General features: G+C 41.4%; 1 protein-coding gene across 2 annotated transcripts in view; it reads right to left on the bottom strand.

The window, feature by feature from the left end:
- The window catches only part of LOC124723200 (transcription factor 12), a 748,137-nt gene extending 725,961 nt beyond the window's left edge, over positions 1-22,176 (bottom strand). For both annotated transcript variants that reach the window (XM_047248392.1, XM_047248393.1), the window contains exon 1: positions 22,084-22,176. In XM_047248392.1, the coding sequence (XP_047104348.1) occupies positions 22,084-22,165 (82 nt within the window). In that variant the 5' untranslated portion in view covers positions 22,166-22,176. The remainder of the gene's footprint in view (positions 1-22,083) is intronic.
- Positions 22,177-27,605: the final 5,429 nt, after the last annotated feature.

The following is a 27,605-nucleotide window of genomic DNA, read 5'->3' as shown; positions in this document are numbered from 1 at the left end:
AGGATAATGGAATGTAGTCTAATTAAGTCGGGTGATGCTGAGGGAATTAGATTAGGAAATGAGGCACTTAAAGTAGTAAAGGAGTTTTGCTATTTGGGGAGCAAAATAACTGATGATGGTCGAAGTAGAGAGGATATAAAATGTAGGCTGTCAATGGCAAGGAAAGCGTTTCTGAAGATGAGGAATTTGTTAACATCCAGTATTGATTTAAGTGTCAGGAAGTCATTTCTGAAAGTATTCGTATGGAGTGTAGCCATGTATGGAAGTGAAACATGGACGATAAATAGTTTGGACAAGAAGAAAATAGAAGCTTTCGAAATGTGGTGCTACAGAAGAATGCTGAAGATTAGATGGGTAGATCACATAACTAATGAGGAAGTATTGAATAGGATTGGGGAGAAGAGAAGTTTGTGGCACAACTTGACCAGAAGAAGGGATCGGTTGGTAGGACATGTTCTGAGGCATCAAGGGATCACCAATTTAGTATTGGAGGGCAGCGTGGAGGGTAAAAATCGTAGAGGGAGACCAAGAGATGAATACACTAAGCAGATTCAGAAGGATGTAGGTTGCAGTAGGTACTGGGAGATGAAAAAGCTTGCACAGGATAGAGTAGCATGGAGAGCTGCATCAAACCAGTCTCAGGAGTGAAGACCACAACAACAACAACAACAACAACATGTTATAATGGCACTCCAACAAAACTGTATGCCATTTTGCAAACGGCGACAAAAAAATCTTCATCCACGCCTACACTCCACAAGCAACTGACTTTGAGTGCTTTGTTCACATACTGCAAAATAGATGCTCATGTCATTCCAATGATTGCCTTCAGATTTATGAAGGATAGTTCAATGTTAGTGAGCAATATATCAAATTTTTCATTTACAATTTTATACTATATCTAAGAAGAAACATGATTTCGTGAGGCTTAATCGAAGGTAATGGACAGGCATATGCTGTGTGCAGAATTGCAAATCAAAAAACTGAGTGTTAAAATCTGACAGCCAAAAAAGGAAAGTTGACTGTTTCTTCGATTGTTTCTTAAGTCAGGTGAAAGGGTACTTTATGAAACAGTATCTTCCTACTCTGGATGATACACAAACACATAAAGCAACTGCCCAAGTGGATTTTCAATCATCGTAACACCAGATAATTTATGAAATTCAGTATCAACTGTCACCCATAAGCAATGGAAAAAAAGGAAAGTTTTGCAGACCAACCTCATTTTAACTATACACAATAATTTCTAATCAACTGCTTTGTATCATGCTTGTTGAGCACATTTTCTGTGGAGCACTGCAAGTCCATTAAGTCTTTGCAAGGCTGGGCTACATAGGAAAATATCAGAGCTATAGGAAGGCTACTCAAGAGGTCCTAGTGAACTGCAGTAAAATAATGCATAGAAATTTTTGGTCAATTTAACAGAGTAGCAAAACCTTGAACCAAAGGCTGGTTTTTGAACTTTGGTAGATCTGTATCTCGATGGAGGTATTAATCTGTATACAAGTTCCCCATAAAAGGCGATATTCCCTTCGTCACTAATCAGAAATTTTGACCGAGACATGCACATTAATTTTAAAAAAGTTCTTGTTTTGTGATAACTGTGGAACATCATATCAATAAAGAAAGGTTTCCTCTGTTTCACTGCAAACTTTTGAGAATTCCTTGGTCCAGAAGATTTGACTTGTAATTACCTCTTCTGTCAGAGCATGCTAGGAATGAAGTTCTCTCTCTCTAATACTGTTTTGCAGAATGACATGAATAGTACAGTTAACTGGTGGTTCCTTCTCGTGATATGGAACACATCAGCCATACTCCAGAAGTTTTCTTAATGCAGAAAAATTCTGTATCACAAAAATGAGAAGGTTCACTGAAGCAAGGAGCAAGCTCCATGCTAAAGTTACTCTTTAGAAGGCTTTTGACCCATCTAACACCCAGGATACTTCTCAAAGCCCTGCACTACTGTATGCTCTTTAGAAAGACTGCAGAGCAATTTTGCATGAAATATTTCTTTGTTATGCCATGACAACTCTTGATGATCATTTCTTTTACACCCACATCTACATAACATAGGCAACAGCTCCTTTCTTGTTTAATTTATGATCAGTTCACAGTAAAAACTACTTTTGGTGCACCTCTGTGTACGTGCAAATTTATCTGGTTTTAGAGTCACTATAGTTTTGTTAGGTATAGCATAGGTTAGGAAATAACATGCTGCTCAACTTTTCATATAAGTATAATAATTTATTACACCCATGATTGCTAAAAATTTACGATATACACATTACAGTTCAGCACTCGATTGCCATCTTCAGATGTGATTAATCTAACAGCGTTGTCGAGATGTATAACAATTCCAGATAAGCATTCTCATCACCATGAAGTGTTATAAAATATGTCAATGAATTAAGCACTAAAGCACCAAAGAAACTGGTATAGGCATCTATATTCAAATACAGAGATACATAAACAGGCAGAATATGGCTCTGTAGTCGGGAACACCTACGTAAGACAACAAGTGTCTGGCACCATTGTTAGATCGGTTACTGCTCCTACAATGGCAGTTTATCAAGATTTAAGTGAGTTTGAACGTGGTGTTATAGTCAGTGCACGAGCGGTGGTACACAGCATCTTCGAGGTAGCAATTAAGTGGGGATTTTCCCATACGACCATTTCACGAGTGTACCGTGGATATCGGGAATCTGATAAAACATCAAATATCTGACATCACTGTGGCCAGAGAAAGATCCTGCAAGAACGGGACCAACAGCGACTGAAGAGAATCATTCCATGTGACCCAAGTGCAATCCTTTCACAAAATGCTACAGATTTCAATGCTGGGTCATCAACAAATGTCAGCTTGCAAACCATTCAACAAAACGTCATCGATATGGGCTTTCGGAGACAAATGCCCACTCATATACCATTCATGACTGCACGATACAAAGCTTTATGCCTCACCTGCGCCCATCAATTCAGACATTGGACTGTTGATAACTGGAAAGCTGTTGCTTGGTCAGACCAGTCTCATCTCAAATTGCATCTAGCAGATGGACTTGTACAGGTATGGAGACAACCTCACGAATCCATGGACTCGTGCATGTTAGCAGAGGACTGTTCAAGCTGTTGGAAGCTCTTATGGTGTGCGGCGTGTGCAGTGTGCAGTTGGAGTGATATGGGACCCCCCTCCCCCCCCAATACGTCTAGATACGGCTCTGACAGGTGACATGTACATAAACATACTGTCTGATCACCTGCATCCATTCATGTCCATTGTGCATTCTGATGGACTAGGGCAATTGTGGCAGAACAATGTGACACCCCACTCATCCAGAATTGTTACAGAGTGGCTCCACGAACACACTTCTGAGTTTAATCATTTCTGCTGACCATAAAACTCACCATACATGAACATTATTGAGAATATCTGGAATGCCTTGCAACGTACTGTTCAGTGGAGATTTCCACCCCCTCGTACTCTTACAGATTTATGGACACCACTGCAGGATTCATGGTGTTAATTCCCTCCAGCATTACTTCAGACATTAGTTGAGTCCATACCACATCGTGTTGCGGCACTTCTGGGTACTCATGGGGGCCCTACATGATATTAGGCAGGTGTAGCACTTTCTTTGGATCTTCAGTGTATATCATATAATCATATATCAGAAGAAACTGAAATTAAGATTTAAGTAGCACATGATAATACTTTAGTTTCAGTCTGTCCTAATATGTGATTATGACAATGTGGGGAAAGTAAACCATAGGCTGTGATTTATTGATGGAACACATAGAAAATGCAAAGGCTACTAAAGGGAGTGCTTACATTAGGTCTACACTTGCCCACCATCTCCTGGAGTGTCACTGTGCATGGTATCCGCGTCACATAGGACTGATGGAGGACATGGGAAATAAAGCCATTTTTCTTTGCGGGAGGATCTTCTCATGAAATTTTCGTCACCAACTTTCTCCTTAGAGTGTGAAAATATTTTGTTGGTGTCCACCTACATAAGGAGAAATCACATCTGGAGATGGAAATCAAAAGTTGAAACTGGTCATCTGAGTACTGTGTATTTTAAGTGATCTTAGGTGTAGTAAGATACTATAGCTAACATTTAAAAGGTTGGATACTTCCGTTTGACAGAATGCTGATTTTTCTTGGCAGGTTATCTGTTGAAATAATTTTAACTTTAAATGTCCAGCATGGGGAGGAGAAGTGATGGCATATGGCCTAAGATCAGCAGATATTAGGCCGATGTCCTCTGTTACATTCCAAACATCTCAGTTGTGTGTCACAGAGAGAGTGCATGTGTGTGTTTCATGGTGATAGATCTGTCAGCTGGAATCTCTCTTTTCACCAATATAGTATCCTACAAGTAGTCAATGAAGACAGTTGCTCTTGTGACACATAACATGCAGGTCGTTAAAAATTGCACTAACTAGAAATGCTTGCATTGCGCTGTGGACCATATGAGTACATAAATATACATGAAACGGAAGAGCCAAAGACCAAACAGGGATGAAAAACAACAATAATAAGCTACTTTGTAACACTATAGAGGGTGCTATAGTAGGAAGAAACTGCTCAGAAAAAATAACGGTAACATTCATTTTTGTACAGAAGTTGTGTTCATTCAACAAACGATGTACCATTACTTTCAAATATCCAACTTCCTGAAAAAGTCAAGTTATTCACATGTACAGAAGAATGGTAGGAAATTTAAATGGAGTTCATGGTTTGATTGGCAAAAAGGGAGTAATAAATTCAGGAAATATTAGAAAATACAAAATAGATTATTTGAAGGGTGATTTTTAATTTCTCGAATTGAGTAACAGTGTTTCCACAAAGTTCTAGTGCTGATAAACTTCAGTCTAACCTTTCATCACTATGTCTACAGCATTACTTAACAAGCCACCTGATTACGTGTGATGGAAGATACTTCTGACACCACTACGTGATTCCCCTTTTCCTGTCCCATTCATGAATGGTGTGGAATAAATGATTGTCAGTAAACCTCTGCAGTAGCTGTAATTTCTCATCATGGTCATTTCGCAAGACGTATGTGGGAGGATTTAATATGTTATCCACCTCATCCCATACAATCCTGGAATTTCAGTGATAAACCACTCTGTGACACACAACACTGCTCTTATAGTGCCTGCCACTGGAGTTTGTTGAACATCTCTGTAATGCTCTACAGTCAACTGAACGATCTTGTGACGAAATGCACTGCTCTTCATGGGGATCTCTCTCTCTCTCTCTCTCTCTCTCTCTCTCTCTCTCTCTCTCTCTCTCTCTCTCCCCCCCCCCCTCCCCCCTCCCCAAATCAGTCCTACATGTAAGGGTCCCAGAGTGATGAGCAATACTCAAGAATCGGTCATGCAAGTATCTTGTAAACCACTTCTTTCATGAATGAGTAACATTTCTGTAAGATTCTTCCTATGAATCGCAGTCTAGCATCTGCTTTACCTATTATTTGTTTTATGTGGTCATTCCTTTTAAGGTCCCTCTGGATGGTTACTTCTAGATATTTTATGGTAGATACTGTTTCCAGCATTTCTTCGTCAATGGTGTAATTATAAAGTAGTGGATTTCTCCTCCTATGTTCAGCGTGCAAGACCATAACACAGTCCCTCCTTTCAATCATCATATACACACAGAAATGGCAAATACCAAGGTAAGTGATCACAGAATAAGTTAGACTTATTTACATTCAGGGTCAACTACCAGTCCCTGCACCACTCTTCTGTCCTCTGCAGGTACTTTTGAAAATCTGGCATTGCAAACCTTCTTGTAGACAACCGTATCAACTGCAAATAGTCTTACAGAGTTTCCAACATTTTCTAGAAAATCATTTGTATACATTGTGGACAGTAATGGTCCTATCACACTTTGTTGGGGTACCCCTGAAATTACCATTACACCTGTCAATTTTGTTCCATTAAGAGCGAAGTGTTGAGTTCTCTCTGCAAGGAAGACTTGAATCCAATTGCAAATCTAGTTCGATACTCAGTAAGCTTGTATTTCTTTCAGTAAACGGCAGTGCAGGAAGGATTTCCTGAAATCTAGGAACATGACATCAATTTATGCTGATCTCTACAGCACTGGGATCGCTGGGAGGAACAGAGTGAGCCGAGTTTTGCAAGATCTCTGTTTGCAGAATGAATATTTTTTTTTTTTTTTCATCCAAAAATTTTATAATAAATACCATACAACATATTCAAAACTGAAGTCAGCAATATAGACCTACAATTATGTGCATCTGTCCTATGACCCTTTTTTCAAACGGAAATGACACTCACTTTTTCTAGTTACTAGGTAACCTTTACTGATACAGCAACCTACGATAAACTCCTGCTGGTAGGTGAGCAAGTTCTTTTGCATAATTTCCATAGAATTTTACAGGTATTTCACCTGGTCCTGATGCCTTTCCACTACTAAGCAATTGTAGCTGCTTTTCTATTCCACAATCACTTATCTGGGTATCTGCCATTTCAGGGTTCATACAATGATTGAAAGGAGGGACTGTATCACTATCTTCCATAGTGACACAATTTTGGAAGACTGAATTCAGTACTTCAGGCTTCTCTCGTATTTCAATGCCAGTATAGTCCCTGAGTGACTCAACAGACGATTTCAATCTGCTTACTGCACTTATATAGACCAAATCCACTCAGGGTTTTTAGTCAGATCAGTTGGCAAAATTTTAATTTTGAAGTCACTGATGCTTTTCTCGTTGCTCTCCCTATGCTCATTTTTGCTTCGCTTAGCTTTTGTCTGCCTGCTAAGTTTTGACTTCTCTTGGCTCAGCGATGAAGCTCTCTTTGTTTACATAGTTTTCAAACATGGCTATTAAAGTAAGTCTTTCCCATCCATAAAGAACTTGCTCGGAACATGTTTGTCTAATGCATACTGAACAATGCTCTTGAATTTTTTTCAATTTGTATTCCACATATTCATCCTCAGCACTGAATACCTGATGTTGACTACTCAGACACTCAGCAATCTACATCTACATGGTTACTCTGCAATTCACACTTAAGTGCCTGTCAGAGGGTTCATCGAACCATTTTCATACTACTACCCTACCACTCCAATTTTGAATGTCATGTGGGAAAAAGGAACACCTAAATCTTTCCGTTTGAGCTCTAATTTCTCTTATTTTATTATGATGATCATTTCTCTCTAGATAGGTGGGTGTCAACAAAATATTTTCGCATTCAGAAGAGAAAGTTGGCGATTGAAATTTTGTAAATAGCTCTCGCTGCAAAGAAAACCGCCTCTGTTTCAGTGACTGCCACCCCAACTCATGTATCATATCAGTGACACTCTCACCCCAATTGCGTGATAACATGAAACGAGCTGCCCTTCTTTGATGTCCTCTGTCAATCCTACCTGGTAAGGATCCCATACCACGCAGCAATATTCCAGCAGAGAACAGACAAGCGTAATGTAGGCTGTCTCTTTAGTGGGTTTGTCGCATCTCCTAAGGGTTCTGCCCACAAAGCACAGTCTTTGTTTCGCCTTCCCCACAATATTATCTATGTTGTCTTTCCAATTTATGTTGCTCATAATTATAATTCATAGGTATTTAGTCGAATTGACAGCCCTTAGGTTTGTGCGATTTATTGCATACCCAAAATTTATCGGATTTCTTTTAGTACCCATGTGGAGGACCTCGCACTTTTCTTTGTTTAGTGCCAATTGCCACTTTTCGCACCATACAGAAATTCTCTCTAGATCATTTTGTAATTGGAATTGATCGTCTGATGATTTTACTAGATGGTAAATTACAGCGTCATCTGCAAACAATCTAAGGGGGCTGCACAGATTATCACCTAGATCATTTATGTAAATCAGGAACAGCATAGGGCCTATGACACCACCTTGCAGAACGCCAGATATCATTTCTGTTCTCCTCGATGATTTACCGTCTATCACTACGAACTGTGACCTCTCTGAGAGGAAATCACGAATCCAGTCATACAATTGAGACGATACTCCATATGCACGCAATTTGATTAATAGTTGCTTGTGAGGAACGGTATCAAAAGCCTTCTGGAAATCTAGGAATATGGAATCAATCTGAGATCCCATGTCGACAGCACTTATTACTTCATGGGAATAAAGAGCTTGCTGTGTTGCACAAGAACGATATTTTCTGAATCTGTGGTGGCAATTTGTGTCCCATCACTCTCGCTAAGTAAAAATATTTTCCAACTTTTCTCAACAATTCCTTGTAAAACTCATGGTCATGGTTGCTATCACAGCCTTATGATCACTGATACCCTTCTCTACAGTAACTATTTGGAAAACACAGGTCCATGTGTTGCTAAGAAGTCTACGACATTACCTTCTCAAATTGATTCTCTATCTGCTTCAATTAATGTTTGGGCACGACATTCAGAAAAATGTCACACAAATTCCTGCCCCTGGCACCAGTTTTGATCACATTACTTTACCATTCTATAACTGTCAAGTTGCAGCCACCCCAAATTTCAATAAGACGATCAGGAAACTTAGTCACAAAATTTTGCAAGTTGCCACTGAAGCACTATCACTACAGCTCCTGATACAGGCTGTCTATAAAACCACCCGACTGCCATTTTTAACCCACCTTTGATGCTTAAAATCACCCAGATTACTTTCCATTTTGACTCCATGATAACCACAGTAGATATTATAAGATTCTCTACAGCTATAAATACACCGCCCTTTCAGCGTCTAACTTATCCGTATGACAAATATTCCAATCTGAATTTACTATTTCATGGTTATTCACTTCTGGTTTCAACTGACCAGTTGTTAATAATACTATCTGTGGATTATTACCTTTAACATACGATTCTAATTCTGGTATCTTATCACGGATGCTTTTGCAGTTTTCTGATATCACATTAACCTTTTCTATTTCTGATATGCACAGATAAGCACTCTCCGAGAATGATGTGGCTCTTGTTTATTCTACTTTGATTGGCAATTCATCTCCGATCAATCCCAAGGAGGGAGGAAGGCACTTTAAGAAACTATGCAAGTTGGCAATTTTTACATTTGTAGTGCAGTGCCTGATTTGAGAGTTACTTCTCAGTATGGGATTCAAGACTCAAAACCTGAACATTTGGATTTCTGATCTGACTTCAACTGAGCCACCGCGCAACATATCTTAATAGTATACATAGAAATCTTGTTTTATTTTTATATAGCAGTTGTCTTAAAGCTCTTCTGTATGATACACGAAATGACAGTATCATTGCTTCTGATTCTGCAATTAAAATAAATACTATGAAGTCACAAATGTGTTATTACTACTGAACAGCATATCTCCATTTAAACATGCAGGAACAAAGTAGAACACTAGAGCAGCAAATGGTGTAAAACGGCACCTTTCAACTTTCATTTCTGCAATAATTAATTTACTTTTTTAACATTTTCCCAACAAACTCCATTAATTTTCCTTTGTATTCTACTTCTGACAACACTGGGTTTGCACACATTTATGAAAATTTTATGAAGTAAATACTGAACAACTGGTGGGGTCAACTAAACCATACTGTAACTCCTTTTTAGTATGTTACGGGTGCCATAATTACAAAGGTATATGAACAGCATTTTCTACCTCTACATATGTATTCCACAAGCCACCATGCAGCACATGGAAAGGGCCACACTGTTCCACTACTAGTCATTTCCCTTCCTGTTCCGCTCACAAATAGCACAAGAGAAAACGACTGTTTATATGCCACAGTACGAGCCCTAATCTGTCTAATCTTACCCTCATGGTCCTTACGTGAAATGTATGTTGGTGGCAGTAGAGTCACTCTGCAGTCAGCCTCAAATGTCAGTTCTCTAAATTTTCTCAATAGCGCTCATCAAAAAGGATGTAGTCTTCCCTCCAGTGATTCCCATTTGAGTTCCCGAAGCATCTCTGCAATACTTGTGTGTTATTTGAACCCACCGGTAACAAACCTGGCAGTCCACCTCTGAATTGCTGTGATTTATTACTTTAATCTGACCTGGTGCAGATCCCAAATATTATTATAATATGGGTCACACTAGTGTCCTACAGTGGGCACTTTAGAGATGAACCCCATTTTTTTCCTAAAATTCTCCAAATGAACCAAAGTCAACCACTCGTCTTCCCTACTACAATCCTTACATGCTCATTCCATTTCCCACGGCTTTGCAGTGTTATACCTAGATAATTAATCGACATGACTGTGTCGAGCAGTACACTGCTCATGCTGTATTCGAACATTATGATTTAGTTTTTCCTACTCATCTGCATTAGCTTACATTTTTGTATCTTTAGAGAATTATTGTTTACGTCATCTGGATCCTCCTACATTCACTCAACAATGACACCTTCCCATACACCGCAGCACTATCAGCAAAAAGCAGCAGGCTGCTATGTACCCTCTCCACCAGACCATTTATGTACTGGGTGATCAAAACGTCAGTATAAATTTGAAAATTTAATAAACCATGGAATAATGTAGATAGAGAGGTACAAATTGACACACATACTTGGAATGACATGGGGGTTTTATTAGAACAAAAAACACCCCATATTGCTAGACGCGTGAAAGATCTCTTGTGCGCGTCGCCTGTTGATGATCGTGTGCTCAGCCGCCACTTTCGTCATGCTTGGCCTCCCAGGTTCCAAGACCTCAGTCCGTGCGATTATTGGTTTTGGGGTTACCTGAAGTTGCAAGTGTATCGTGATCGACTGACATCTCTTGGGATGCTGAAAGACAACATCTGATGCCAATGCCTCACCATAACTCCGGACATGCTTTACAGTGATGTTCACAACATTATTCCTCAACTACAGTTATTGTTGAGGAATGATGGTGGACATATTGAGCATTTCCTGTAAAGAACATCATCTTTGTTTTGTCTTACTTTGTTATGCTAACTATTGCTATTCTGATCAGATGAAGTGCCATCTGTCGGACATTTTTTGAACGTTTGTATTTTTTGGTTCTAATAAAACCCCATGTAATTCCAAGCATATGTGTCAATTTGTGCCTCTCAATCTACATTATTCTGTGATTTATTAAGTTTTCAAATTTATACTGACTTTTTGATCACCCAGTATATAGAAAATGTCAGCAGTTCTATCACACTTCTCTGGGCACTCCTGATGATACCCTTATCTATGATCAATACTCGCCATCGAGGACAACATACCTAGTTCTATTACTTAGGAAGTCTTATAGCCACACACGCATCTGTGAACTTATTCCATATGCTTGCACCTTCGTAAACAGTCTGCAACGAGGCACCATGTCAAATGATGTTTGGAAACACTGAAATATGCAATCTGCATGTTGCTTTTCGTCCATAGTCCGCAGGATATCATGTGAGCAAAGAGCAAGCAGAGTTTCACACGAGCTATGGTTTCACGTCTATGCTAATTTGTGGACAGAAGCTTTTCTCTTTCAAGGAAATTTATTATATTCGAATTGATAATATGTTCAAGTATTCTGTAGCAAACCGATGTTAAAGCCACTGGTCGGTACTTTTGACAGTATGTTCCTTTACCCTTCTTATAAACAGGAGTCAACTGTGCTTCATTCCAGTCACTTGGGGCTTGCGCTGCACGAGAGATCCACAATAAACACAAGCTAAGTAAGGGGTCTATACTGTAGAGTATTCTTTGTAAAATCGAACTGGGGTTCCATCAGGATGTGACAACTTATTTGCTTTCAACTCTTTCAATTGTTTTTCTACACCAGGGATCATTATTACTATGTCCTCCACACAGGAGTTTGTGTGATGGTCAAACAACGGTATATTTGCACGATTCTCCTATGTGAACAATTTTTTTAAAATGCAAAACTTAAGACCTTGGCTTAATTTTGTTATCTTCTAATGCCACATCAGACTGGCAACAACTGATGGGCTAGAAGCTTTAGATCCACATTGCGATTTTACACTGGACCTAAATTTTTTCAGGTTCTCACATAAGTCTTTTGCTAAGGCATGAAGTGGTGGTAGTTGCAACCTTCGTGCATCGATCTTTTCACAGACACGCAAATTTATAGTAACTTTTACCTGTTTTCATTTGTGTCTTCTCTTTTGAACTGCGAGTCCAACAGCCTTTGTTTCTTCTGCATATTGTGAATTTCATTGTTAACCCACAGTAGCATCTTCCATTCTCAATCCACTTACCCAGCACATACACTATGCGATCAAAAGTATCCGGACACCCCATAAACATACGTTTTTCATATTAGGTGCATTGCACTGCCGCCTACTGCCGGGTACTCCGTATTAGCGACCTCAGTAGTCATTAGACATTGTGAGAGAGCAGAATGGTGTGCTCCCCAGAACTCATGGACTTCAACCGTGGTCAGGTGATTGGGTGTCACCTGGGTCATACGTCTGTACGTGAGATTACCACACTCCAAAATGCCCCTACGTCCACTGTTTCCTATGTGATAGTGATGTGGAAATGTGAAGGGACACATACAGCACACAAGCGTACAGGCCGACCTCATCTGTTGACTGACAGAGACCGCCGATACTTGAAGAGGTTCGTAATGTGTAATTGGCAGACATCTATCCAGACCATCACACAGGAATTCCAAACTGCATCAGGATCCACTGCAAGTACTACGACAGTTCGGCGGGAGGTGAGAAAACTTTGATTTCATGGTCAGGCAGCTGGCTATAAGCCACACATCATTCCGGTAAATGCCAAACTATGCCTCGCTTTCTGTAAAAGTGTAAACACTGGACGATTGAACAGTGGAAAAACGTTGTGTGGAGTGACGAATCACAGTGCACAATGTGGCCATCCGATGGCAGGGTGTGTGTATTTCGAATGCCCGGTGAACATCATCTGCTAGTATGTGAAGTGCTAACAGTAAAATTCGGAGGCGGTGGTGTTACGGTGTGGTCGTGTTTTTCATCAAGGGGACTTGCGCTCCTCGTTGTGTGTGGCACTATCACAGCACAGGCCCACAATGATGTTTTAAACACCTTTTTGCTTCCCACTGTTGAAGAGCAATTCAGGAATGGCAATTGTATCTTTCAACACGATTGAGTAACTGTTCATAATGCACCGCCTGTAGTGGAGCGGTTACATGATAATAATACCTCTGTAATGGACTGGCCTGCACTGAGTCATGACCCAAATCCTACAGAACACGTTTGGGACATTTTGGAATGCCGACTTCATGCCAGGCCTCACCGACCGGCATCAATACCTCTCCTCAGTGCAGCACTCCGTGAAGAATCGCCTGCCATTCCCCAAGAAACTTTCCAGCACCTGACGGAATGTATGCCTGTGAGAGTGGAAGCTGTCAAGGCTAAGGGTGGGCCAACACCATATCGAGTACCAGCATTATCGATGGAGGGCGCCATGAAATTTTAAGTCATTTTCAGCCAGATATCCGGATACTTTTGATCACATAGTGTACGTCTCCAGAGCACGATTTACAATCCATACACACGTTGCCCATAATTCCTCTGCGTCCATCGCACTGGAACTAAATAAATGTCCTCTCACTGTCTAAGTGGGTGCTAACAACTGCCTACCTGCTCTCTCTATCAGAAATACTCTCCTAGCCTTCTAGATTAATTTATTCACTTTAGTAACCAAAGTTGCTATGATGATATCACCAGTCACCAATCCTGTCTCTGTACAGATGCCATTCATTAGGTCATGTCTGCCTGTAGCAACAAGGTCTAAAATGAATGTTTCCACTGCGTGTGGGTTGTTGAATTAGCTGCTCAAGACAGATTTCAGAAAACGTTTTCAAAGGAACTTTCGAGATAATCTGTCTGTAACACCTGCAGTGAATCCACGGACGTCCCAGTCTATACTTGGTTGGTTGACGTGTCCTCCAATTAATATTTCATGATTTGGGTATTTACGCACCACTGAGCGTAGACTTTCTCTGAATGGTTCTAAAGCTGTCACACGGAATTTAGTGGCCGGTAAAAGCATAAGATAAGTAACTTGATTTCATCTAGACCTGTTTTAAGTGCCCAGATAACTTCACTGTCACATTTAAATTTGACCTCAATAGAGAGAATATTTTTGTCAACTGCAATGAACACATCCTCTTCGATGGGATCTAATTTCTCTTTCCAATGTATGTTCCTTGACTCAATAAATAACTCTGAGCTGTTTACCTTGGGTTTCAGCAAGGTCACGGTCTTGAGAATAATTTGAGCACAGGAAGTATCCACACATTATCAGAAAGGTTAGGGTGCCTGACAATGTGATTGAATGTTTCGGCAATATTGACGTTATTGGTCTTGTCAGCATTTTTTGCCTATAAGAGGCATGTGTCACAGCAGCATCGTCTTAGTAAGTGAGAAATTTAGTATATTCAGAAGAACACAGATAATGAAATATGATGTGCCTTATGGTTATGATGATTTTCCTCAAGAGACAACAGATGATGATCAGAGTGAGAATGAAGAGATACTGTCACTACCCTGCCAGATGTCTCAATTCTCTTCACAACAGCCGCAGTCAGAGAAGTGAACTGATAACTGATCCAACAGTGATGATGACTGCTGAAGATGGAGTGGAAAGGAAGCTTCCTATCATGCCATCATCTGGAAAGAGGGCCTCACAGCATATACCTGTCACTGAGTACATGACTGTCATTAATGTTACTTGGGAAATCTGAGCCAATGACTGATATCATGTATGCCAGAGGTGCTTTTTCTGCTGAAGGCATGTCCCTGGATGACTTGATTGTGCACCTGGGGGCCAAATTTTATCATGGGGTAAAATGACTAGAGAAAGGTTCCTCAAACTTATCAGATTTCTTCGATTTGACGAGATGTTCTGAGCTCATCACATTCCTGCTGACAAGTTAAATGTTATTTCTGAAATACCAGAAGATGAAATATTGCTATCCCAGATGCACACCTGCAAGGAAATGGAATATGGAAGAAGTTAATGCAAAATTACCTCAGCTGCTCCTATCACTGTGAGAGTATTACACTTTATCAGCAGTTACTTCCAGGTAAAATCAGGTGCGGGTTTCTCCAATTTATGCCAAATAAATCTGACAGATGTGGACACAGGTTTTGGATAGCTATAGGCAAGGCATCAAAGTGCTTTTGCAATTCCTTCCTCTACAATGGTGAGAACGAAGGCTGACCCGACAATCAGCTATCGGTGTATCACACTTTGTCTCATGGAACCATTTCTAAATGAAGGAATGGATGTCCCAACAGACAGCTTCTTCACTTCAACAGAAGGAAATGTAAGCAGGAAGAATGAACAAGCTTTCCTGAGATATCCCCAACTGTGTGAAGAAGAACTGTTTTGATTTACACTTCATCACCTTGAGAAAAAAAATGATAAGCCAGAATGAACCCAAAGAGTTACAAAGGGTAGAAGAATAACAACTTCATTATTCTCAGCACACCACATCTGGAAGCGGCTATGAGTGACAAAGAAAGAAGAAAGCAGAAAGTGTTACCATTTATAACACCATAAAATATGATATGAATGATGTGGATCAAATGATTGACTACGACTCCTTGCAGGAGATGGCTGATGTATCTCTCTTACAATATCCTAGACATAGCAGCAATAAATGCATGTATCACTTACTAGCAAATAACCAAAAGAGGAAGGCATTCACTCTTCAACTGGCAAATGAACTCACAAATGGGAAACAACAAAGGGCAGTATAGCAGGAAGACTGGAATGAAGAGGCAGATGTCACACTGCACAACTAAAAATACAAAATACGTATTTAAGGAATTTGCAAAGATAACTAGACCAATGACATCTAGAAAAAAGTGCTGTCAGCTGAAAATGGTTTCTGAAATTACCAATAATTCACTCCATGGCTAATATCAATGTTTAACAACAAACAAGTAAAATAAATGAACAACTGTTGAACGATTTTAATGATGGGCCACATTACTTGATAGACAAGTGATTTCTTTAAATCCAAAATGGTAATCTAAAGGTATTAGACCTTTGAGGTAAGGCTTTGATTACCATGTATATATGCAATATTAATGAGCACAAAAGTACAAGCCTTACTTTAATCATGCTGTTGATTTTTAATGTAAATCTCTTTAGGGATCACAAGACCCTTCATGCTGTTCTAGAGGTATCAAATTTTTTACTGTTATATTAAGCAGTTATTCATAGTAACCCCTTAATAAAAGATAACATGTTAAGTCAACATAAAGGATGAATTTTGAACAAGTAACGTGAAACTAAGATAAAAGCCATTAACTGCAATGGGAAGGTAATACAAGGGTTCTAAATTTGGTACTTACAAGGGTGTGCCAATATGTAATGCCCCAGAATTTTTTAAGTGAAAACTCTTGAAGTTTTTTTAAATAAACAAATGTTATTAACATTCTATATAATTACTCTTCATGTCTGAATATTTATTTCCCAACATAGTGCCCCTGGCAATGAGCACATTTCTCCCAACAAGATACCAGTTTGTTCCCACCATTACCGCAAAATGTTTGACGACAGAGCCACAACCTCACCTCTGTTTGTACTGCTTCATCACTATTGAAGTGAATCCTCTGAAGTGTTCCATAATCCCATGGCACATGATCTGCACTGCGGTGAACAGCTTTTAATAGTCACTGCTCTGGCATTTTCAATCAGTCTTGAGACTGCAAATGCATGTATGGCACAAAAACAGATGGGATTGCCCGTTGCAGTGGACTGTGTGCATTTGCAGCCTCAGGACTGACTGAAAATGTCAAAAAATCAAACATTCAAAGCTGTACAATGTAGTGGACACTGTGCGACACACAGTTAAGTTTTGGAAACAGATGAAAATTGGTTACGGCCAGGTCACGACTGTGTGGAGGATAATCGACGACAGTGAACCCAAGGCAATTAGATTGTTGCTGATGCTGCAGCACCTGTGTGTGGCCTGGTATTGTCATACTGAAGCACAGGGTGCTCTTTGTGTGGACAACCTCTTTGCATTCATGCATTCAGTTTTCCAAGGGTCTCACAGTACTGTGCAGAGTTTATGGTGATGCCTTTAGATATGATTTCCAAATGCCCCACACTTTGAACACTCTAGAACACCGTAAGCATAACTTTTTCTGCTGATGACATGGTCTTTAACTTTTTTGGGGTCGGTGAACTTTCTTAGTAGAACTTTACTGTTGCTCTGTTGTTTCTAGGGGTCAAAACGTTGAACACCCAACACTGCAGGTTAGGCTACTGATGTCAATACAATGATCACCATACACAGCTCTCATTCTTCTCAGAAATTTCGATTGGAGGCCCATTTACTGCAGTTTTAAAATCGATTACAGCATGCTGTGTCTCTTGTACCAACATCGTTAAGTAAAACACTGCCATATTACATGCTACAATTTGGAGCCCTCTAGTGGTAGAAGGCTGCAACCAGCATCAGTGAAAATCAACCTAGTAATATGCATGATACACACTACCTCAACCAATACTGAGAACAGAATAAAAGATTCAGAGCGGTGTCCGACATGCCCACCGCACAAGCTGGAAATTAAAGTAACAGCTTATTTATGAAAATTGGAATGTTTAAAGCCTACTTTTATCACTGTTAAGAAAGTCTCACAATCTCATGGTGATTCTGAACACACAATTCAACACAGTATTGAAGTGTTGAGTGTGATAAATATACCACCAAGAATGAGCAATGCTGTGTATTAACATGCTTATCACTATGAACTTCCAACATGCTGAAGTAGCTTGGGTCAGCAACTTCTGTTAAGCAGCAGAACCAAAAACTAGGCCAAAATTGCAAATTTTTCACTGGATGACTAGTTTTGCGCCAAGATCAATTTTCAAATCATCATAACAGACAAAACTGGCATTTCTGAAGATGTCAAAAATGTGCAATGAACGTTTACAATGCATACAGATAGCAGTAAATGTTCATTGCACACTTTTGACATATTTGGAAATCTCTTTTTGACTATGTTATGATGATTTGAAAATTTGCCTCTGCCAAAAAAAAAAAAAAAAAAAAAAAAAAAAAAAAAGTAAAAATTTGCAATGTTGAACTGGTTTTTTTGTTCTATTGAGTGCTTGTCTTTATTTGCACACTCAGAAATATGTTACTTGTCCAGTCACCAACAGAAGCAAGAATGACGGTAAACATACACAGCATACGAACTTAGTGGACAAGGCTGAAATTGCACAGTATCTCACAGACAAATGTGTGATACAAAAGTAACATCGTGATTATAACATCAAAACTTCCAAGAAGTTTGTACTCCCAGAGAACAGTTCTTTGATTAATGATGAAATGAGGTTTTCTAACCTTTATACTACTTGGCATGAAGGGACTTAAAATGTGAGAATTTCAGAATGACTACTGGTGTATTTTCTTGTTTCATTTTTTTCTTTTTTAAATCTGCCTATCAGGAATGTACGGCATTTATGATTACAACAGAATAATCATCGGTTAGGATCACAAGCAGACACATTTTACTGAATAATTGTTTTCTTTTATTGAAAACACAAACATAGTATACTCTACAATACGCTTATGATAGACCTACTGCTGTCGTACTGGAAAGTGGCTATTAAGAAAACGAAATCCAGTAATCATCTTATGATCTGCACTTGTGAACCAGACAGACAAATATTCTGGTGACAAGAATTGATCATGGTGATTTAGAGACGCAATTTCTATAAATAATACACTATACTCCCAAGTCCAACTTAGCTTCAACATATGCACACACCGGAACAATTATGTGCATATACTATGCTGCACGGCTTTCCGACATTGTTAGCAACGGGTTTTAATAATGAACATTTTTATTTAAGCTTCCCTTTGAAACATCTCATGAGCCATTTCACAATATAGTAAATTTGTTGCAATGACTTAAAAATAACATGAACTACCACCATCCAAAACAAAATGAACAAGAGTGGAGCATGAAATCCAAGCTAGATATTAACAAAAGAAAAACTGTTTGGGCAGCAGTTTGCTAGCTAGCTAACAAATGTCCTTTGTATCTTGTTTTCATACTGAACGTAAAATAGAACACACTAGCCTATAACACTTGAAACTATATTGTGTATAGAACTGTATTCAAATATTTTGTCACTGCATCAAATGTAGGAGAAAGTATAAAGTAGTTTCTAATTAATACTCTCTCAATAATGCTGGAGTATTACAGACCACCCCACCTGTGAACTTGGTTGTGGCAACACGACTGATCTGTTGCATAGCCCAACTGACGATCAGGTTAGAAACTGACAGTTTGGTTGCGAGTTAGTGAATTCAACAAATGTGAATGCAGAAAAAAAATGGATGTATTGAGATACAGTTCCATAGCATAACCCACCACTTATGCCTGCACCATACTTAATGCACTTTATGCCACACAAATTAAAAATGCACAGCAAGTATTTTGTGTAAGTATTTTATGAATGTGTATCATACATAAACTACAAAAAATCTACAATGTAGTCCAGTGATGTACACAAATTAAGAACTCTGCTACCACCAGCACAACCAACACCACTATTATTGAACAGTTGTGATAATTTTCTGACACACTGTGCTGAGGCTCTTCCATCAAGCAAATAGGGTGAACATACATCACACAAATTTATTCCAAAATTCATATATTTACTTTCATTTTTTCCAGTACTATTCCCGAACACAAATACCTGTAGTAGTTATTTTGTACCCACTGACATATGGCCTCCTTATGCTTACTCTTGTAAAAGAGCATTAGCAGAAATATTCACTCTTCTAAAAGAATGAAATCAAAAAAGGAAATAAAATAATTTCCTCATCGTGTGGTCATGAGTTTCCAAACCATTAAAACTTTGCAAGACTGCACTAAACAAAAATGGAAAGACACCGTGTGTGTGTGTGTGTGTGTGTGTGTGTGTGTGTGTGTGTGTGTGTGTGTGTGTGTGTGTGTGTGTGTGTAATAAAATACATTAATCTTCACAAAAATCTGAATTTATAGCATCTTCAAACAGTATCATACACACTTTGGAAGACACGACATCAATGGTTTCATGTAATGATGCATGAAAATATGAGTCCCAAACAAAGTTCTAACATGACAGATATTGTGAGGATTGTTATTTTTGTGTATTTTAGAATGAAACAGTCAACTGAGAAATTATTTGTGGAAGAGTCCGGATTTCTCACAATTCCATCACAGGATTCTCACAGAATGGAGTACAGAAACATCTGATTAAGCTACATTTCACACGTCAAGGCAATACCACTCAAACAAAGCATTTAATGAACAGTGCAATGTAGAGAACTTCATTCTACTGCTTCAAAAAAAATGATTTAAAGAGAGATATATCCATCCACTTTGTAGAAGACAGCGACAGCAGCATTAACCGCACAAGATGGCGGGGTACGTGGGCTCATTCCAATCTACATGTCATGGCTATTTTCATTTACAGACGCTCATAAGGCACCATTATGACTGTTTCACAGAAAGTTAACACAGTAGTGAAATGAACAACCTCCACCCTTCAACATATGGTAATCCATAAAAGGAACTCATGCATGGGTAGTAAATGTCAACTTCCCGTATCACATTACAAAAGCATTAACAAAAAGTTTTATGTCTGGCCAAGAAAGGGAGCAAGTGGGCCATTTCAGTCACCGTTAAAATCTCCCATTTCCTGTGAACTTATTACCAATTAGTGTGACAGTTACAGTCCCCTATAAACCAATCACACAATACTACAGAACGTTACAGCTAATGCAGGAGCAATTGTTTTAAAAATAAACGAATCCTGTGAAATAGTAGTCATTCTGCAAAGGATACCAGAAGAGCAAAATAACACAGTCAAACACATACTAACCCTATCAATGTGTGTGCATGAATTCATCCATTGACATATGCATGTTTATCAAATATACTTAAGACTTCCTAAACAATTATGCCAAAATTTATGTACACAGGATCTAATCTGAGTATTATTCACTTAGACTAGTGTTTTAATTTACACAAAGCAGAATGTAAAGAACTTGCAAATATTTATCAACACAACTTTCAGTAGGATATTAGCTCTGTCAACAAGTGTCTCAAACCTAATACAGGTAAAACTGTTGATGACGAAATACTGTGTTTAAAGAAAATCAAAACAAGGTGAAAACAACCAGTGTGCTCAAGACACTACATAAACAACTTCATTGACTACATTTAATTAAAACTGTAATTACAATTCATGTTTACAGGGCCAATTTTTTTAATAAGTACCTCAGATCAATGTTTTAGAGAACATAATACACACTGGGAACGTGAAATACACTCAATTGTCGCATTTCATACTGCTTGATTCGTTCATACCATGGGAAGTAACATTGAGAGACGAAAGTAAATCGCACGTTTTCTTTACAAGAAAATTAATCTTTTTTATAAGGCTATCATTCTAAAAATATTTCGGTATTTCTCATCGTACTACTTCATTATTATTGTAAATTTATCAGTTCACTTTAGTCATTGACATATACACTGGACTAAGGAAATGTTTCCAGCAGATTTATGTCAATTCAAATCCATTATACCAGCTTGTGGATGTTAAGTATTTTGTTGTCAATTTCACGTATAGTCAGCTAGGCAACGACAACGAGCATTATATGACATGAGCGTTGTATCTGGAGAAAATGTCTGTCAGTATCACACTGTCACGCAAAGAAACCACAGTATAAACATCGAAAGCAAACAGATGGCGGTACGTTCTATTGGAAACTTAGCATATATGATGTCTGTGTGCAATTTTCTTTACTTTCAGACAGTTGTTGGGCTTCATACCGCAGTCTGTGATGACCTTCCAAAACCAAAACAATGTCGATACCACACCAAGTTGTACGCAACAAATGTATGAACGAAGCATATATATCAAGATATATCAGCCACTTGTTGTTAGAAAAAGCTTCTATGGAACAGTCAGACTTTAATTTTCAAGAATTCCGCCAAACGCCTGTCAAAAACCTCTGTCAAAACGTCTGAGACAGAAACCAAACAGAGAAGCGAAATGATGCATGCAAGACATTCTACAGCATTTCTCAATGTCAGCAGCCCCATTATATATGTAATGATATCGGTCGATTAATTTCAAATGGTAGACTTACCGGGTTGTTTATTTGCAATCTTATTAAAACAATTTTGAAACACTTCGTATAGGTGCATGGGCTCGTCGTCGCTGGTCGCCATCTTGATTCTCACAGCACAGCAAACTGTCTCTGTGAAAGACTCAATGCCGACATCTTTTACTATATCCATCAGAGATGGCAGCACAACGCACTTTACACTTTGTAGTAAGTCTCGCGAACACCGTGAGAAAAGACCACGCAACAATGAACTGAATAAAAAACGTTTTTATTATTTCATTTGCAAATATGTGTCGATTTGTGCAATTCGATAAAAGTTTGCTACTTCGTATCTCAGTGCAATATGACGCCTAGAATTCATGCTAATAGTCTTGGTCGTTCATTTTATAGACCATTGACATTTGCGCGCATACAACAACTTTCATTAAAAAGACATTTTAGAGTTCAGCCGAAATTATTTAAATACAATAATATTACCATGGCGAATCTGGCAACGTTGTTAAAGGATAGATCTCTCTTAACGTTATGGCTCTACCATCACATAGGTGAATAATATACTCGACAAGTTGTGATAAATACGTCATTTTATAACCGTTCGTAGATGTAATAAGTAAGTGTAAACTAAAATGACTATGAAACATACAAAAGACGGCAAGAACGCACTATTTTACTTTGAATGGAAGATTACCCACGAACACGGAGTTAATTTCTGCAGGTGCCACAGCCACATGAAAAAAGGCCACCATTGTTAGCGTCATATACTTATCACACAGAGGAACCTGTTAACTGTCGACTCAAGATTTTCATAAGGAACGTATTTGTTTTTGAGGACATGTTACCGGTGCCTGACATTCCGACAAAAATTATATAAATCGGCTCACACGCATTCGGCAGTTTCTACCTGCTGGTGGAAAACCAAACACGGATTCGGCAACTCTCCTAATCAGTCCCCGAGCAGAACACCTGAATTTGGCAACTTCTACCTGCTGCTATTGTTTGCAGTGGTTCGAAAACAATATTGAAAACAGCGATCGAATGAAAGAGATCTAAATGAAAGTAAAATGTACATAGAAACAAAGGTTTTATTTTACATTAGACACACTAAAATATTTCATGAAAACAACTGCATTTATTTGACATGCTCATGCTAATCTTGAGGCTGCTTCGATACGCAGTGACCCTCACTTTTGTTGTATGAAAGCTTGCCTCTCTTTGATATTTGCATTCGTTGTGCTGATGTGGCCATTTCTGGCAGAATTAATTTTTATGTGCGTATCGGTTTGTGCATGTTTCAAACTTTTTAAAAATTTGAAGACACTTGGGTGTGAAAACTGTCACAAGCGTTAGCAGTCCGCCGCAAGGACCCAGAATCTGCTGCCCAAATGTATGGAGGACACTCCCCCTGCGGGTTCGGGGGTTAGAATAGGCCCGCGGTATTCCTGCCTGTCGTAAGAGGCGACTAAAAGGAGTCTCAAACGTTTCGGCCTTATGTGATGGTCCCCTTTCGGGTTTGACCTCCATCTATCCAAATTATTCCGAAGAGCGAGCCAATTGGGGAAGGGCACCTTACATGGTGCACTGTATCCTTCGTGCAATTAGACCTATTGCCGTCTTTCTCGTCGTTGCGATGGTGTCCCGCTCGTTTTCGATCTCATGGGCGATTACCACGCTGCACTCTGCAGTGTTTCTTTTAACTGTGACGACGACCTTGGCCATTTTTGCACCTAAGATCCAGCACGGTAGCCAGTCCGTTGTGGTGGGGTCGCCATGTACCCTCTTGGTTGTAGCCCCCTGACAACACAGGGATCGCTCTACTGATGCCTGCGCCGTTCACTCCCCACGTATGCCAAGGAGTAGATGCCCATCTCCCTGGGGCATCGGGACTCCCGGCAATGGCCATCCTGCCAGGTGGCCTTTGCTGCGGCTGGGTGGCGCCCGTGGGGAGGGCCCTTGGTCGGAGTAGGTGGCATCAGGGCGGATGACCCGCAATGAAGCGTGGTACATCATCTGTCGCTGGCGGCCAGCCGTCAGCAGTCTCTAAGCGTTCGAGAGCCCATTTTAAAGGTAACGTTTATGACCCCAAATCGTTCCCCTCCCTCGCCACACCATGGGAGGAACGACAGGCATTGCGTGACACTGAGACGTATTCGCCCAGATATCTTGTCTGTACCAGAGCTGATGGGGAATCTTTTCTATCCGTGAAGCCTCAGTTCTTTGTAGAGCATTTAGAGGACAAGTTCGGTGAGGTGAAGGGCTTGTCCAAGATGCGGTCTGGATCGGTGTTGATAAAAACGGCATCCTCTGCCCAGTCACGGAGGTTGCTCAATTGTGACAAGTTGGGGGATGTTTCCGTTAGCATCACGCCACATAAGAGTCTGAACATGGTCCAGGGTATTATATTCCACCGGGATCTTCTTCTGCAGTCCGACGATGAATTACGCGCCAACCTCGAACGACGAGGTGTTCACTTCGTCCGGCGCGTCCATCGGGGTCCGAGGGATAATCAGGTCGCCACCGGTGCCTTCATCTTGGCCTTTGAGGGTGATGTCTTACCCGAAAAGGTTAAGGTGATGGTTTACCGTTGTGATGTGAAACCATATATCCCTCCTCCGATGCGGTGTTTTAAATGCTGGAAGTTCGGGCACATGTCATCGCGCTGTACTTCCTGCATGACGTGTCGGGATTGCGGGCGTCCTTCGCATCCCGATACTCCATGTGCCCCGCCTCCTATCTGTGTTAACTGCGGAGAACACCATTCCCCCTGCTCGCCGGACTGTAGGATATTGCAGAAAGAACGGAAGATAATGGAATATAAGACCTTGGACCGGCTGACCTACCCCGAGGCTAGACGGAAATATGAGAGGCTCCATCCTGTGGCAATGCCGTCAACTTACGCCGCTGCTGCAACGACGGTTCTCCCGTCATCACGAATCGGCTCTAAGATCAGTCAGCATCCACCGGCCCCCTTGCTTGTGGGGGGCACTTCACACCCTGTTGCTCCTGCTCCATCTTCTCCAGGAGCAACACCCTCCCAACCATCGGGGACATCAGTTCCCCCTTCCCAGCCGGAGAAGCGTAAGGCTTCTTCGGCTGCTCTCGCCAGGAAGGGATCCCTTGGGGCTCTCCCTTCACCAGTTCCGACCAGTGGAAAAGCGGACGCCCGCAAGTGGTTGAAACAACCGCCAGTCCCTGGTCGTCGGGCCTCGCGGTCGTCGTCTGTCCCTGAGACTGACCCGGTGAAGCCCATGCCGCCTGAACCGCCGAAGGCGCAGCGTGACAAGCAGACAAAGAAGAAAGTCCCCAAGACCAACGGTATTGCGGTGGCACCGATCCCACCGCTTCCTACAAGCTCTGCCTCTGAGGACGAGGTGGAGATTCTGGCGTCCGCTGAGGACCTCGCTCTTGCCGGTCCCTCGGACGCAATGGATGGCATTTGTACAGATGCTCCATCGGAGGCAGCAGGTGACCCAGTGGCGTAATCTGCCTTCCCAGTCTCGTCACGCCTTTCCCAGCCATGGACAACACCATCCTCCAGTGGAACTGCAGCGGTTTCTTCCACCATCTAGCCGAGCTCCGTCAACTTATCAGCCTTCACCCTTTCTTCTGCATTGCTCTCCAGGAAACTTGGTTTCCAGCGATGCGAACCCCCGCCCTCCGTGGCTATCGGGGTTATTACAAGAACCGAGCAGCTTATGAAAGGGTGTCTGGTGGCGTCTGCATATATGTCCTTCACACTCTGCATAGCGAGTCTGTCCCTCTCCAGACGCCTTTAGAGGCTGTTGCTGTACGCGTGTGGACGCCACAGGCTGTTACCGTCTGCAGTCTTTACATTCCACCGGATGGTGATGTCTCGCAGCATGTCCTGGCTGCACTGGTCGCCCAATTGCCGCCACCTTTCTTGCTATTGGGCGACTTCAACGCCCATAACCCTCTGTGGGGTGGGTCAGTGGCAACAGGTCGAGGCACCATCGTTGAGCATTTATTGTCGCAGCTCGATCTCTCGCTGTTAAATGATGGTGCCTTCACACACTTCAGTGTGGCGCATGGCACCTACTCCGCCATTGACCTTTCAATCTGTAGCCATAGCCTCTTACCGTCTGTCCAATGGAGTGTGCATGACGACCTGTGTGGTAGTGACCACTTTCCGATCTTTTTGTCGCTACCACAGCGCCACTCTTCTGGGCGCCCTCGCAGATGGGCTCTGAATAAGGCTGACTGGGACTTGTTCTCCTCCACTGCCGCTTTTGAGCCTCTCTCTACCGATGACATTGATGCGGTGGTTCAATCGGTCACCACCGGCATCGTTACTGCCGCCGAATCTGCCATTCCCCATTCCTGTGGGTCCCCTCGGCGGAAGGCTGTGCCTTGGTGGTCGCCTGAGATCGCTGAAGCGATTAAAGATCGCCGGCGGGCGCTCCAGCGTCACAAGCGACACCCCTCCCTCGACCACCTTATCGCCTTCAAACGGCTGCGTGCGCGGGCCCGCCTCCTTATCCGCCAAGGCAAGAAGGAGTGCTGGGAGCGGTATGTGTCCACCATTGGCCTCCATGTCACTCCATCGCAGGTGTGGGCCAAGATTCGACGCGTCTACGGCTATCGGCCACCTGTCAGCGTCCCTGCGCTCTCACTGAATGGAGCAGTTTGTACTGACTCCGACGTCATTGCAAATCGCTTAGCAGAGCATTTTGCTATGAGTTCCGCTTCTGCGAATTACCCCCAGGCCTTCCGCTCCATTAAGGAGCGGATGGAACGTCGGAGCCTTTCGTTTCGCACCACCCACCCAGAATCTTACAATGCTCCATTTAGTGAGTGGGAATTTCGCAGTGCCCTTGCTGCTTGCCCTGATACCGCTCCTGGGCCAGATGGCATCCACTGTCAGATGCTGAAACACCTTTCAGTGGACTGCCAGCGGCGCCTTCTCGATCTTTACAACCGTCTTTGGGTCGAGGGGGAGTTTCCGTCGCAATGGCGGGAAGGCATTGTCATCCCCGTTTTGAAACCTGGAAAGAACCCTCTGGAGGTGGACAGCTACCGTCCCATTAGCCTCACCAACGTTCTTTGCAAGTTGCTTGAACGGATGGTGAGCCGGCGCTTGAATTGGGTACTGGAGTCTCGGGGCCTTCTGGCTCCATCTCAGGGTGGGTTCCGTAAAGGCCGCTCCGCCGCCGACAATCTGGTGAGCCTGGAGTCGGCCATCCGTACTGCCTTTTCCCGCCGTCAGCACCTGGTCGCTGTCTTTTTCGACATGCGGAAGGCGTACGATACGACGTGGCGTCATCACATTCTTTCTACGCTTCATGGATGGGGTCTTCGGGGTCCTCTGCCGATTTTTATCCGCAATTTTCTGTCGTGTCGTACCTTCCGCGTGCAAGTCGCGGCCTCGTATAGTTCCTCCCACGTCCAGGAGAACGGTGTGCCACAGGGCTCTGTTTTAAGTGTCTGTCTGTTTTTAATAGCCATTAACGGGCTTGCTGCGGCCGTGGGAAATTCTGTCTCTGCTTCCCTGTATGCTGACGACTTCTGCCTTTATTACAGCTCTACTG

Source organism: Schistocerca piceifrons, chromosome X (genome assembly GCF_021461385.2).
Source record: "Schistocerca piceifrons isolate TAMUIC-IGC-003096 chromosome X, iqSchPice1.1, whole genome shotgun sequence".
NCBI classification, from domain to species: Eukaryota; Metazoa; Arthropoda; class Insecta; order Orthoptera; family Acrididae; genus Schistocerca; species Schistocerca piceifrons.
Note: the sequence above shows the minus strand (reverse complement) of the source record. Positions and strands in the feature narration are given on the sequence as shown.